Genomic DNA, 14,528 nt, shown 5'->3' on the forward strand with positions numbered 1-14,528 from the left:
CATTTTATCCCATTGCCTCCTGTCCACAGGCAAAAAGAGTCTGAGCTTGTGCTTTAGATAAATGCTCTGAGTGTTGGCTGACAGCCCTGATTTGAGAGTTGACAATTTTTCATTGCATTAATCACCCTGGCAAAATTTTAAAGAGTCAAATCAGGAAACAGCCATCAGCTCTTTCCAGACTCAAAGTGACTTAATTGCCCTTTAATTTAAGAGTCCAGGAAGACAGCCAACTTGTTTAAAAAGTTTAAAACAATTCCATTCCATCTATGAAGCACAGTCTGTTCTGCTCCCTCTAGGTTGTTGCTACTGAAATCAATACAGAGCTGGAAGCGGAGGGAGCCCAGAGCTGCTGAAACCCCATCCAGCGTGGTCACAGCAGCAGAGCAGCCTCTTGCAGAGCTGCCTCTGCGCAGTCAAGGCTCAGCTGAGCTGTAGGGCGGCCTTTGCTCAGCCCTGAGAGGCTCACAAGCTCTGGACCATCCCTCCTTGACCGCAGAGGGGATGATCTTGAAGCAAAGGCGTGGGGCAGTTTTCCCCCTGTGCTGCTCTCAGCAGATTCGATGTCTGGCTGTGAACATCCCTTGCTGGTGCTGTGCTTCCCTGCACGCCTCACCTGTGGCTTTTATTCCTGAAACCGTGCGACCTGCCTAGGGATATTTGGTTAACTTCGTTCCCATACCTTCAAGGCTATTCGTGTAGCTATCTTAAACAGTCGGAGCAAAAGCCTTGAGTTTATGTGTTTCCCACCACTGAGATAATGGCTATGGTTCAGATAAAGGCTAAAATGAACCCATGAGTATACGCAGACCTTGGGGCTTTCTTACTACAAGGAGAAAGTTTTAGCTTAATTTTGTAAAATAAATGTGAATTACAGCACTGATTGTCTTCACTGGTCTCCATCCTTAGTTCAGCAAATACAGGGATTACAGATAATGCTGATCTAATGTGTACGAACTCCAGCAGTTAGCTCTGGGGTTTGACTCCCTGGACTCAGATCCAGCAGGGCCGTCAGATCCCAGAAACGCTGCCAGCGAGGAGTCTTCCCTCCTACAGATCATGCCCTGTAAAATTTCCCAGTTTCCCAGTAACTAGCTGAGTGCACGGACCATGCTCAGGGTCATCACAGATCTCAAAGTTGGCACAGAATTTTTAAACAAAAGTAATGAATTTTACTTTGCCTCTTTGAGCAGAGCTATCTAATTCTCAGCTGCGTGAAATAGCTTAATAAGGTCACTCCTTAATCACCGTTCCCTGGAGGCAAGAGTCACTCTTCCATCAATCATCTTGTGAGTGTGGAGAGCAGCTTTTGTAGAAATAACCTGATAAAGTGTTTTAATTGATTTACCCACTGTACCCGATGAAAACACAGTTGCTCTCAGGAAAACTGGGATTAGCAAAAGAACATGAATTTCCTACTTGCCTTAGAAATAGTAAGCTGGACCAGTCCTGGCAACCCATCGCTGCACAGAAGTGCCTTGCGAACGCGAACGTGGGCTGTGATCACCCACTCCTCTGGTGCTGGGCACCGTCCTGCCCCCAGTTCTTCCCTGCTCTGCAGAACTCCAGCTCTGCTCAATCTGCGCAGCAGTGGGAGGACTTTCCTAGAGCAGTTACTCATAGCCATACAAATCCTAATGTCTTCACAGAGAGCAGGAGGCTAAAAAAAGAAAACATCTTCTGTGGCTTTCCCAAACCCGAGCCTGGAGCTCTCACCCACCAGCCCCCCTCGGAGCGCAGCCACCGTTGGCAGAGGGCTCATGGGAGGGTCCTGCCTTGCTTTTAACCCCCAAGTTGGGGGACCTTTTGCCTTGGAAGGATTAACAGCACAAAGATTTTTTTTTTTAAATGGAAAAACTCTTCAAGGAATAAAGATGAAACTCTATTTTTAATCCTCCCCTCCTATCACATCTGTGGAGGAACGCACTCAACGCAGGGAGGGCGGCAGTAAGTCCAGCCAGTCCCCTGCAGACAAGCAGCCAAGGGACATCCCCTTGTTTCAGACCATTGGAGGCCACTTACGGCATCAGGAACGAGCTCAACCTTTTACGCTGCCTTTGGGATAAAGGAGGATGGATAAATCCCAAGCAGCATCAGAGCACAAACTACACCCCCTGAAACACAGGAGAGCCAGCTCCCAAGGAACAGCCACCCCGCTTGAAGCAGCCAGGCATGCTGGTGGGATATCTCCTCTCTGGAGAGAAAATGGGTGCTGGGCTTGCTCAGCTCAGCTTGGGATGCTGCTCCTTGCGTGCTCAGCCTCTGCCTGGAGGCTTAAAACCCTCTGCAAGTGCAAAGGTATTTCCTGAGGCAGCCTGGTGCTGTGTGGTGCTATCCTTAGGGCTCTTCTAAACCTCCCAAGGGGCTCAGTCTACAGGCAGTGCTGGCCAGAGGCAGCCTGTGATAACGAAGCTTAATTAGTGATAGCTCTCATCTGTTAATGGCCGTGGTCCTTATCACGGGTAGTTTGCTGGCTGGGTGCTGGAAGCCAGTCTGAGCTTTGCCTTCACAACAAGGAAAGCAGCCAGAGGCTGGATGTGATTAGGGCCACTACAGCTGAGGGGACGTTCTTCACGCCAGGAGGTGGGACTGAAACACTGCAGTGGTATTTGAGCAGCCGCTGGCCTCCACAGGCTAGCCTGAATTTGTCTGGGTGGCCTTCAGCCCTCCTGGCTTTAATGCTTGGAGGTAATGAGAGCAGCAGGGATGAGGGGGGATGAACGCGGCTGTCGGTGTGATGGAGCAGCTCCTCTCGGATCTCCGGAGCTGCGGTGTGCTGTATCCCCTCCTCGTCCCAGGAACTGATCCCCTGCCCCTGCTAACGGCCACAGCTGTGAGCAAAACGGCTGGGAAGCCAGCAGGGAATGTGCACACGCCTTCTCCAGCCTTCTGCTGGCTAAAACTTATGTGTGCCTAAAATGCTGTGTAAGCAAGTTCAGCAATTAACACTTGCTTCCTAAACCCTTGTATTCTTTTAAAATGGAGTTTTTTCTACTTTTAGGCCAAAACAAGGCCCACAAGCCCGGGGTTAAAATTAATTTCTTAAAACAAGTGTGGCTATTAGGGGAAATAATGTCCGGCTGCTGCTCCTCAGCTCCCAGCACTGGGTTTGCTTGTGCTGGTGGCTCAGCTCTCGTGTCCCTCAGTGGTGCTGATCGCAGTGTGTGCGTTTCTGCAAATTTCTGCTTCTCCCCACCTGCTTCCCAGATTTCATGGGTGAGAAACGAATGGGATGGAGGAACAAACCATGCTTGGATGGGACAAGCTCTTTGCTTTAGGAAGCATCCTTCATTTTTAATGTTAATTGCAATCCTTTCCCTCTGAAAGCTGCTCTGTGCTTCCCTCCCTCCCAGCCATGATGCCTGGCTCCCTGCGCAGCAATTCCCAGAGCCTGCCGGCTCCGACCCATTGCCTCGCACCCTGGGGATACCCGGTTCCTTGGGCCTCCTGGGAGATGGGTTATCCAAAGTGCTCCAGCTAGGATGATGCCAGCGCTCCAGGCACGAGGACTGGCTGGGGCCCACCATGGGGGCAGGGACGCCACGGGGGCTGTCTGGGTGGGAGCTCCGCTGTGCTCTGAGACAGTGCCTGGAGCTGGATGGTGGGGACCTGCAGCCACTCCGGGAAAAGCCTGGCTGCTCCTACTCCCCAGGGGCTGTTTGCACCCACCCAGGGGCTCCTTGCACCGACCCACTGACCCAGCCCTGCTCAGCCGATGGGCTGCACGGGTGCGTCCAGCTGCCGCGAAACAGAAAACCGGCCTCCAAAGCGGGTCACTTAGGTCTTTAATAAAATATACAGTATGCATCCCATGCATAGATAGAAAATTAATTTACATGCTCTTTTAATTATTTGCATAATGCTTTTTAATTAATACATGTAATTTAGTCTTCACATTTTAATATGTTTTGCTACTGGAATATTTATGGAGAGAAGGGGAAAATCCTTCCTTTATTCAAGTAACAGTGCAGCAGGAGCTGGTCAGAGCAGATGATGGAGCTCGCTGGTCCCAGCTCACAGTAAGAATGAGCACAGAGCGGACCACAAACTGTCAATATTGGAAGACTCAATGACCCCAGGAGCGTGAGCACCTTCCCATCCCACACCGCTGTTCCCTGGGAACCCCTCCCCAAGTACCATTGGGGTTCAGAGAGGCTGGACAGGCTCATGCGTTGGTTTATCTTTTCTTCCCCATGATCAGCAGATCGCTACAGCCAGCCAGCACCGGCAACTGCAGCTGTGCCGTAAGCCAGCCAGGACAACCACCAGCAAACACCACGATCCAGGGGCCAACCTGCAGCCATCAGCAGATTTTTGAGCTGATTAGGTGATTGCAGGGTGCACATTTCTCCTGGTTGGAACAGGCATTGCTGTGTGTATTCCTCTGTGCACAAAGGAGCTGCACGATTTCCAAACCGAGAATTGGGGGTCAAGGAAAAACTCCATAGGGAATTAATGCTGTGCTGGGAGCAGCCCCGAACGTGCTCAGCTGGGTGGGGGATCCGGGTGGGAAGGGGGCCCAGCACTCCAGGCAGGCCTCCCTGCCCGGCTGTGAGGTGCCCAGAGGCTGCGGTGCGAGGTCCCCGCTGCCCTGGCTCTCCCGTGGGCATGGTGGGTGCTCCCTCCCTGCAGGGGGAAGGTGAGTGCATGAGCACCCGGGGAGCTCGGCTCCCTGCGGGGACAGAGGTGGTGCCCGGGGCAATGGGACCCCCCCTCCTCACAGTGCTCCTGCCCCTGCCTCGTCCCAAGGCAGGGAGGGATGAGGCAGCAGAGCGAAGCTGGGCTGGGGGTTGTGGCGAGGGGGGGACCAGGGCACATACCCAACCCGGCTGGCTTTGGTCATCTCCTCCACCCCGTCATGGGCTGCTGCAGCCCCTGGGCTCCCTGGCAGCTCTTCCCACAGTGGAAATCACAAACGTAAGGCAATGGCAGAGGCAGGTTCTCCATGCCCAGGAGCATCCACCCCATGTCTGCTCCCTGACAGCCCTTTGCAGGGACTCTGCCTCCTCTCTGCCCCCGCAGAGACCAGCCTGCTCCTCCGAAACAAGTGCCCTGTGGCATGGGAGCCCCATGGAGCGAAGGCCTTGGGCAAGAGAGCCCTGCTGGGGGTGGCCTCTTGGTTCCCCCAGCTCGATCCTCTCTGCTGCTCCTACCTCAGAGGACAGCAGCCCTTTTGCCTGCTCATCCCTGGCTGTGTCCCCCCTGCACGGACAGTGCTCCCAGCTCTGCCATGCTTCCAGCACAGTCCCCAGATCCCTGGGGGTCCTGGCGGCAGCATTGCAGGAGAGCGGTTAAACCCCATCTGCAATGGAAGGAAGGTGAGGACCAGGTGGTCCCACTGCAGGGGCTGGGGACAGTAGGGCTCACTCTGAGCTGGACACCACATCTCCTCCCATACAGACCCATTTCCAACCCCCTTTCCGCCATGGCCAGTGGGGCTGTGTCCAGCTGAGGGTAGGACGAGGTTAGGGCTGGAGCTGATGCCAGCCTAGCACAGGACCTGCAAGGGCAGCCAGCCTGGTCAGGGGCTGCCTCACCCCCAAGCTATTTAACCTCACCCTGGACAACACAAAACCTCATGGCAGAGGAAAATCCCCCTTCACGCAGCCGGGGCAGTGCCTGATCAGGGGTCACCTGTATTTCTTTTTTTTTCTCGCTCCCTTTCTGGCAGGGGTATGTCCAGCACCGTGGTCTCTGTTTGCAGCCACGGGGGAGCAGGGCCATCGCAAAGTGAAGGCTGAGACACGTCCAGGCAGACCCGGCTGCTGCATCTTGGGGGCTGGAAGCAGCCGGAACCCACTGGGCATCTCCTCCAACCCCTCCTGTCCTTCGCAGGGCAGGGGTGATGCCAGGCGCAGTGCGAGATGGCTCTGCCGCCGTGTCCCAGTGCAACAGCTCACGGTGAGCCAGCAGGTCCCACGTGTGCCCCGGTGCTGCGGCACGGTGGGGTCAGGGTGTGGGGTGGGTGCTGGGGGTCAGACCGCGGCGGTCGGGGCTGCCTCTGCCCAGGGAGGTCTCACTCAGAGCCTCTGAGTCTTGGTCACGGCTGGAGATGCTCTCCACATCCTCGGGGACCACCAGCACGCCGGGATGGTGTCAAAGCCAACGTCTTCCTCCTTCTCAGCAGTGTAGGCCACACCAGAGAAAACGGAGACCCCCACGGCCAGGTAGAGCAGCAGGATCCCCACCTCCCGGTAGCTGTGCTGGAAGGCAAAGCACAGCGGTGGTCAGCGGGGGCCACTGCACCCATCGCGGCCAGGACACTGGGATCCCCCAGCACAAACACAGCCCTCCACGCCTCCATCGGGGGTCTCGGTGCTTCTCTGCCATGGGACGTCCCTCTGTGGGGTGGGCTGAGGCAGGGTGGGGGGTGCGTGGGTGACCTGCAGCCAGAGCAAGTGGGCAGCTGGGAAATCAGCCCTGGCACCCACAGCTGCCCACTGCCCTGCACCAGCCTGCGAGGGGGAGGCAGCGCCGGGAAGGAAGGGGCACCGGTGCTTCCCAGCCAGGCTTGCCAGGCAGAGGCTACTCCCTGGCCTCCAGCACTCGCGCCGACCTGATCTCCACTAACAATATTTAGACACATTTTCCTTTTATCTTGGCAGGTCCCCAGAAACCACCTAATAGGCAGCCTCTAAGTGAAGCGATTTGTATTTCCCTGAGATGCTGGCGATGAGCTGGCAGGGGGGACGTGCGCCTCTGCCGCAGGCTCAGCTCTAGCTCTTCAGCCCGGGCTCCCTGAAGTCAGGCAACCCCACCAGGGGTCCCCTCCAGGGACTCACCCACTCCCTCCTATACCCCAAGACCATCTACAGTCCCAGGGTCTGTTTAACCCTTTGTTACACACCCGGGTAGGAGGGATCGGGGTGCTCCAGCTAGCAGAATTCAGGAAGCTTTTGCCCTTATGCACCAGGTTGGGATATTGCTCTCATGGGACACAACTCCAGGGGAGGCAGAAACTACCCCCTGCCCCATTTTCTGTCCCCTGTTGTCCCTTTCCTGGGGACACTTGAGTCCTGAGATGATTTTAACCTCTGTTTAAACTGGCTATAGGACACCAACAATCCTAAAGCAACACAAGGCAGCCTCCGGCTGGGCTCACTGCTGCACGGCTGCCAGGCTGGATAGCATCTCTGGTGGCCCTGCAGCACCTTGCAGCAGGGTCAGCCTCCCATCCCTCCAGCAGCACCCATGGGTGCAGGAGCCAGATGCGGGGCGGGGGGGTCTCTGCACTGCCTCGATGCAGAAAGAAACCTTGGTGGAGGCAGCCAGCCCCCCACCCCGTTCCAGCCACCCAATGAAATGAGGTTTCACGGCTACTAGAGGCAAAACTCCAGCTGCTCCAATTTGGGAAGCATCAGCCTGGAAGCAAATTTCTCCTGGCTCAGCATGCCAGCCCCAGGGGTGGGTGCCAGGTCTGGGGTCAGCCACTGGCACCTGCGCAGCACCCAAAGAGCCCAGCAAGGGGTCGCTGGTGGTGTCTGCAGGACAGCCTGAGGGCAGAGGGGCTTATTCCAGGGAGGGAGTTTTCTTGCCGAAACTACTGTTTCTGAGATAATTACATCGCCCTTCAGGTTTTGCTGCTTCTCTATGGGGGACTCAAAGTGAACATCCCAGCTGACAAGAATCCAAGCAGCCCTGGTCATCAGCTCAGTCTGAGGATCCAGCCAACATCAGCATGGGCTGGTCTCAGCACCCACCCCCATGGGGTGCTGCACATCCCGGCTTGCTGAGCCCACCCTGAGGGGTCTGGGAGCCCTGGTGGGAATGGGGCCATGGGACACCCAGCCTCCCAGGTGGGCGTGTGGGACCCAGGGAGATAGACTGATGGCAGAGGTGTGCAACGCTCCTTGAAGAAGCCATCATTTCTCTGGTTTCAAACTATAACAGTTTTGTTGCAGTCTTTGTCTGGATATTCTTAATTTCTGCGCTAAATTTAAACACGTACCAAAACAGTGGCGTGGGAAAAGACAGTGGGCAGTTTGGGGACAAGGCAGCAAGTGATACCGAGAAGGGGACTTCCAGAGGACAACCAGGAAAACTGCCGTGGGCCAGCATTGGCATGGGGGCCAAATCCAGTACCCAGCACTCGCCCCTGCCTGGCAGCCAGCGAGGTGTGAGCTGAGAGCCCTGCACGCTGCAGGACCAGGCCCGCGGCACAGCCGGCTCCTAAAGCCTCACAGACCGGGAGGGGACCACAGAGCCCCCTTTTTCTGGCAGGGCCAGGCTAACCACCCACCAGTGCCAAAGGCACCGCCATCCTCACAGCATGGCTGGGCCACTCACTTTTGGATTGTCAGAAGCAAATTTCTCGGATGCTTCTGCCCACTGATCTGCCAGCTCTTCATCTTTTGGGGAAAGGAAAGCAGAGCTCTAACTGTGGAGGGGGGTTCCCAGTCTCCTAACAGCCAGAGAATGCTGTATTGGAGACCACATAATGACTAAATGAAATAACATTTGAGCAAAGCAAACAGCAGATGTAGGAAAAGAGCTTCCACGGTCAAGATGAGACATAAAGGAGGTGGATTCACTGCAGGGAGCGAGAAGACTTTGCTTAGACGGCTGGCAAAAGCTGCTCAGCTAATGCCAATAATACCGAGGGGAAATAATCTCCTCCTCCTCCGCCATCGCCTGTGGCTGCAAATGCCCTATAGCAGCTCCGAGGGAGCTCCTTGGGAAGGACAAACTGCTCAGAGTCACCGAGTTTCAAGGATGTATCACTTGGCCATGAAAGGCTTGCTGCTGGCTGGAGCTTAACAGCACGTCTGTACGTCCCAGTTGGGGAGCAGCAGAGCCGAATAACCTTATACATTTTTAAAGAGTATCAGTTATGGCCCTGGGATGTGTTGGAGGGGGAAGTCAGGCAGCTCAATAGCTCCTATGGCTTTAATTTACAAGCAGGGCTTGTGGCACAGGGGATGCTCCCGGAATCTCCCAGCTGATCCTCCGGCACTGGCTGCCACCTATTTGCAGCCATTTATCCTCAAAACATGTGGTTCACTTGTTGATCCAGGGGCAGACAGCCACAGCTGGAGCTTGGGTGGGGATGGAGGCTTAGCCGAGGTTTGGGCGGGATGCAGGCTTAGCTGAGGTTCGGGTGGGATTCAGGCTTAGCAAGCAGCTGGCCTTGGGGAAGGTGATGCTGGGTAATAAAAGGCTCCGGGGCAACAGCCACCCCAGCAGCAGTCTCTTTGGGCTCCCGTCTTGGCAGGTCTGCCTGCCCTTGGGACAGTCATGGGCCGTGCCTGGGCTCCTTTTCCTGCTGTGTGCACATCTTGCCTCCAGTACAGCAGAAAGCAAATTAAATGGAAGAGCCCAGTTTGAGCCTGGCTGGAGATACCGGCATGGGGACCGAGCACAGAGATGGCCTGCAGTAGCTACAGCAGGGTGGTGCGTCTTCTGTCTGGGGACATGCGGCTCCGGCTCTTCCAACCTATTTGTGTATTTAGGCCCCTAAGGGGACAGACAGCAACTCCTGTAGATCCCTGCAGATGCCTAAATTACTCAGTGCCTAACATCTATTGACTGCCAGCAGGAGACAGGCACCAAACCCTCACCTGGGAAGCTGCAGGAGTGGTAATGGACATCGTGCACGGCAGGGAGGAAGAGCAGAGGCATGCGGGAAGCCTCTCCTCAAATTAAATAGACCCTGGGTCAGGTCCAAACAATCTGAAGACAGTTCAGGGTTTGTGATGCTCAAGTGACAGAAATCTCTCTGCTAGCACTTTTGTGGCAGGGGAACAATTGCTCGGCTTGCCAGAGCCATCGCTCCTGCTTCCTGGCTGTTAACAGCCTTTACTCCTCTGCTGCTGCTTTATGCTCCTGCAATAGGAAGTAAATTATGATTAACAAGACGTTGTGATTTATGTGCCCAGTAAATCACAACGCCAAGCTGCTGCGTCAGATTTGTGTCTTCGCTCATCCCCATTTACAGCTGGCTCTGGAGTCCCTGGGAAGCGGCACTTTCCAGCACGTCACTCGGTGAATCAGCGGCTCAGCAAAGGCTGGAGCCGGGACACTGCCGGCTCCCTGGGTCTCGTCTGCTGCTTAATAACATGCAGATGAGCCCATCAGTCCCTGCTCTGCTGCAGTGGAGCACAGAAAGGGTTCAGGGAGCACTTCCCACCTGTACAATTTTATTTAAATTCTGCAAGCAGCGTTACATGGGTCTGTCACTTGTTAATCACTCTTTCAAGGTGAGTGTTCAGTATGATGCAGGTGGGACTTCAGGCATCTTCATTTCCAGTAATCCTCCCTGAATCCCGTTTTCAGCAGACTTTGAGGATGCCAGGAATTTTTTTCCCCCTTTTTTTCTGATGCTCTGTGGGATTTTCAGGATTGGTACCAGGCTGGGCTGGTCCTGCTTCACAGCAGCAGTTGGCAGAAGACTTCCTACTGCCCATCCCTGTCCCCAGCCATGCTCGAAGGTTGCTTTTCTCCATGGGTCACTCATGGGGATGGGTCCAACCCTGACAGTCAAGTCTTGGTGACACCACAACTGCCACAGCTGCAGCAGTAAGAAACAGGATGTCCCCGCTGCGGCTGTGCCCGCTTCATCCCTGTGATGGCCCTTCAGTGGGAGAAGCACCAGGAGCTGCGGCTCTGGCCCCTGCCAGGCGCTGGGTGGGAGGATAGCATCCCTTTGGCTGAGTTTCAAGCTCTGTTATGAAGATTGCTTTCCTTGGCCATTTGTTTGGCATAGCCTTTGTTTGAAGGGGGGGAAAGTACAGGGACATTTCATGAGCAGTGCTTGAAAACCAGTCTTCTGGTTTAAATGTGGGGACCAGAGGGGGTCCCACGAGGAGGGTTGTTTGCTCTGGCAATCCCCTCCCTGTGCCCAGCACAAGCCCTGGGTGTCGGGAGCATGTGTCACTCTGCGCCTTGGCAGGCTCGAGGGCCAGCTTTAGGATTTCTCTTGATGTGGTTGCCAAGAATCAGAGACAATTAAAGGCTGAGTTTAACTGGCCTCTGCATCAGGCTGGATTTTCTGTGTAAGCACAGGAGGTGAGGGGACAGTTTTGCCCTCTCCAGATTGGGCACATGGCCCTCAGCACGAGACGGGTGGAGGAGGGAGGGACGGTGGGGAGAGCTGAGAGCTACACAGGGCACCGTGGCTGCACCACGCTGCACAGCCGAGCTGCAATGATGGAGGTCTGGGCTGCGGCGCCAGGCTGGTGAGGATTTCATGATAGCTTCACACTTTGACTCTTGTCACAGCTGATCTTGGTCTGTCTAAGGAGGCTGGGGGTCTGGAGAGACATGCCATGGAGGATGAAGGCCTCCTCTCACCAGACCTGCAGGGGTGCCACCTCCCAGCACACCTGGACCCTGGTCCTTCACTGTCTCAGCGTGTCCTCATCCAGCTCCTCCTCCTGAGGACCTCATGGTCCTGGGGCCAGCATCCCCCAGCCCCACAGGCCGTGCCTCCCCCGAGCCGCTCCAGCACACTGCAGGGCAGCTGCTGGTAGCCCAGGCTCTGCTGGGGACACACACCCTGCTTTGGGCTGGTTGTCCAGGCCCTGCAGCTAAACTTTGGCTTTTCTATTGCTGCTCTGTGCCATCCATGGTTAACCCCGTGTCAGTCCCAATCTCATCGTATCCTGGAGCATCCAAGCGTCAGCTCACCTGGACCAGGATCTCTATGTCTCCCTAGATGGGCAGACACCAAGGGTTGGACTCTGGCCTCCATCCAGCTGGCAGCATGCCCTTAGGAGGTTCCCCCTTCTCCCAGACTGGGGACAGGAGCAGCTCCGAGCCACAGACGCTGGTTCTGGTATACCCCACAGCTGCTGGCTGGCCCGGTCCCTGCTCAGCAGGTCGCTCGCAGCTTGGCTAGGCACTGACCCCAGTGGGTCATCGCCAGCCACCCATGCATGGCTGAGTCTGTTCCAACACCGTGCAACAAGGCTTGCACACCATGGTGGGGAAGGGGTGGCTGAGTCCCTGGAAACACCAGTTCTGCATGGAGCAAAGTCTACAAGCAATGGGGGGCATTGCTGTTTGCTCTGAGCGTGCGTGCAAAGAGGACTCACGCAATGCTCCTCACACGTGGTTACTTTAGCAGACACATAGACCAACAACCCAGCCCACCACCATAAGCACGCTCACCAGACACCACCGAGAGGTAGGGGGAAGGGGAATGTCCACATCCCCAGCCATACCAGAGGTCTCCTTCTTACCCATAGACTATAGGAGTAGGTAAGGAGATAGAGAGCTAGTTTACCTTCAAGGTGGCCCCCAGCGATCTCAGTCCAGTGGAGTGCCGAGCCAGCTTCAGCACCCGGAATATCCTCATAAGCCGAAACACCTGCACGACCTTGCCAAGGTTGCCCAGCTCCGAGTCACTGCCCATGGTCACATCCACTAAGAGGGTGAAGTAGAAGGGCAGCACCGAGACAATGTCAATCAGGTTCAGCGGGTGCTTGAAGAACTTCCTGGGGTTGGGGGAGAGCAGGAGGCGGGAAGACACCTCGAAGGTAAACCAGGAGATGCAGAAATACTCCAGCTTGTGCAGGATGGGCTCATCGAGCACATTGCCATTCTCATCCACCTCCTGGTACTCGGGCATACTGTGGATGCACATGGTGGCTATAGAAACCAGCACCACGCTGATGGACACAAAGCTGAAGAGTTTGCTGGGGATGGAGTAGCCGGGGTTCTCCATGGTGAGCCAGAGGCGTTTGCGCACGTTGCCGCAGCGCAGCGTGCTGTAGCGCAGCAGGTCATGGTTGATGTCGGAGATCTCATCGGGGGACGTGTCCACGCTGCTGACCTCACTCTCCTCGTCCCAGTTGTGGTGCCGGCTCTCCAGCTTGCGCTCATGGTAGCGGTAGCTGCAGCAGGAGTCCAGGAAGAACTCATTGATGCCCCAGTACTCGATCTCCTGGCAGAAGGAGAAGACGCACAGCTCCTCCATGACGTGCAGCTTCCCCGTCTGGTAGAAGTGGAGCACATAGAGGAAGAAGCCAGGGTTTCGGTCGAAGTAGAACTCCCTGGCACTCACGTCGTAGTCATCACAGAGCTGCAGGATGGACTCCTCCGAGTCGCAGGAGAGCAGGCGTCCCAGGCGGGTGTCGGGGAACTTGGAGAGGGCGCTGGAGCTGAGCCGCCTTCTCAGACCCCCCACGTTGATGTTGATAACGTCCTCCTCAAAACCAGGACCCCAGTAATTTAAGGTCTTGTTGACCATGATCAGCAGAACAGGAGCTGGTTCCACCTGCAAGGCGAGACACAGCCGCGCTGGAGGGGACGCAGAGCTCCACCACTCCAGGTGCTCCCAGGGGAGCAGAGGGCCAGAAGCACCCTGCGGCGTGAGGAGGGGCATTCGCATTTTGAAAAGTGAGGAGCAGGGAGAGGGGAGGGGAGAGAAACAGCTTTGGGCCGTTGTTCTTCAGTGGTATGGAAGGGGGAAAAAATAAAAAAAAGCCAATGATTTTTCTAGGTCAAACTTTTCCTTGCTTTTTTTTAAACTCTCAGAGTTTCTCCCTTTGCTAATGGCCTGAGGAAGGCAGTTTACTGCACCTCCGGCACCTCATCCACGGGTCTTTCCTTGTCCAAACAGGTAATTAGTCACTGAAGAGAGGCTTTATCCCCCGAAGAGCCTCCCCTGTGGAAAAACCAGATCTAATGCTGCCCCGTGCTCATGAAATCACCGCCACAGTGATTCTGCCAAAGAGCTTTGTAGCCCAACTACCTACATCGCTAATTAGACCTGGTCAAAAAGTCCTCAGATGGTGCAGTCTTCCCAGCAGCAAAGGCAGCTTTGCCAAAATCAAAGTGTTTTCACAGAAGGTGTCGGTTTTAGGGAGAAATTCAGTGGAAGAAGTGTCAAAACAATTCATCTGTCTGCTTTGTTTCCTCTTGTGTGTTCTGTCATGTAAAATACTGAATTATTTTGATAATGTTGAAACATAACAAAAACATGATTCAGAATCATTGATGCCTCTGAATTAAAAACCTGTATGTCAGGAGGGAAATAAAAATCAAAGTTTTGATTTCTGTTGTGTTACAGGATTTTAGAAGTTTTGAGGAGCTGGGCTTTTCTGTCCAGCAGAAATTCCATTTCCTAATGAGAAGCAGTTAGAGCATCTAAGAGAAGCACTCCTACACCTTCAAACGTGTTCACCCATCTTGACCAGAAGCTTAGAATAAAAAGGCAAATAAAAAGGTTTGTGATCTTCCTGTGTCACCTTGATATCAGACTTCTCCACCTACCTTATTCATCAAAACCCCTGGGGACATGTGGAGCAGCCCACGCGGTCCCCCCGCTCCCAGCACGGGAGGGCTCGGTGTCCTCAGGAGGGACACGGCATTTGCTCTCATGGCTGAGGAATTACATTTTTCCCCATGCATCAGCTAGTTTGGAAAAATCCTTCTATTAGGTACGACTCATTCCCGAGCTCTGCTCCTGCTTCCAGGGTTGTTGCTGCTACTGGAGCAACTTTGCAGCTGGTGATGCTTCTGCTGCAGCAGCCACCGAGGCATGTGTGACCTCCAGACTGGCCTGTTTCCCATCTCAAAGGCTTCCCTGG

At 55.0% G+C, this 14,528-nt stretch overlaps 1 protein-coding gene across 1 annotated transcript; it reads right to left on the reverse strand.

Moving 5' to 3' along the window:
- Positions 1-5,946: 5,946 nt before the first annotated feature.
- KCNS1 (potassium voltage-gated channel modifier subfamily S member 1) lies at positions 5,947-13,186 on the reverse strand. The gene is given in 3 exon segments (XM_009637352.1): positions 5,947-6,069; positions 6,072-6,200; positions 12,221-13,186. Coding segments are annotated over 3 exon segments (1,218 nt in total).
- Between the last annotated feature and the right edge of the window lie 1,342 nt (positions 13,187-14,528).

This window comes from Egretta garzetta, unplaced genomic scaffold (genome assembly GCF_000687185.1).
Source record: "Egretta garzetta isolate BGI_Z169 unplaced genomic scaffold, ASM68718v1 scaffold214, whole genome shotgun sequence".
In the NCBI taxonomy this organism is placed as follows: Eukaryota; Metazoa; Chordata; class Aves; order Pelecaniformes; family Ardeidae; genus Egretta; species Egretta garzetta.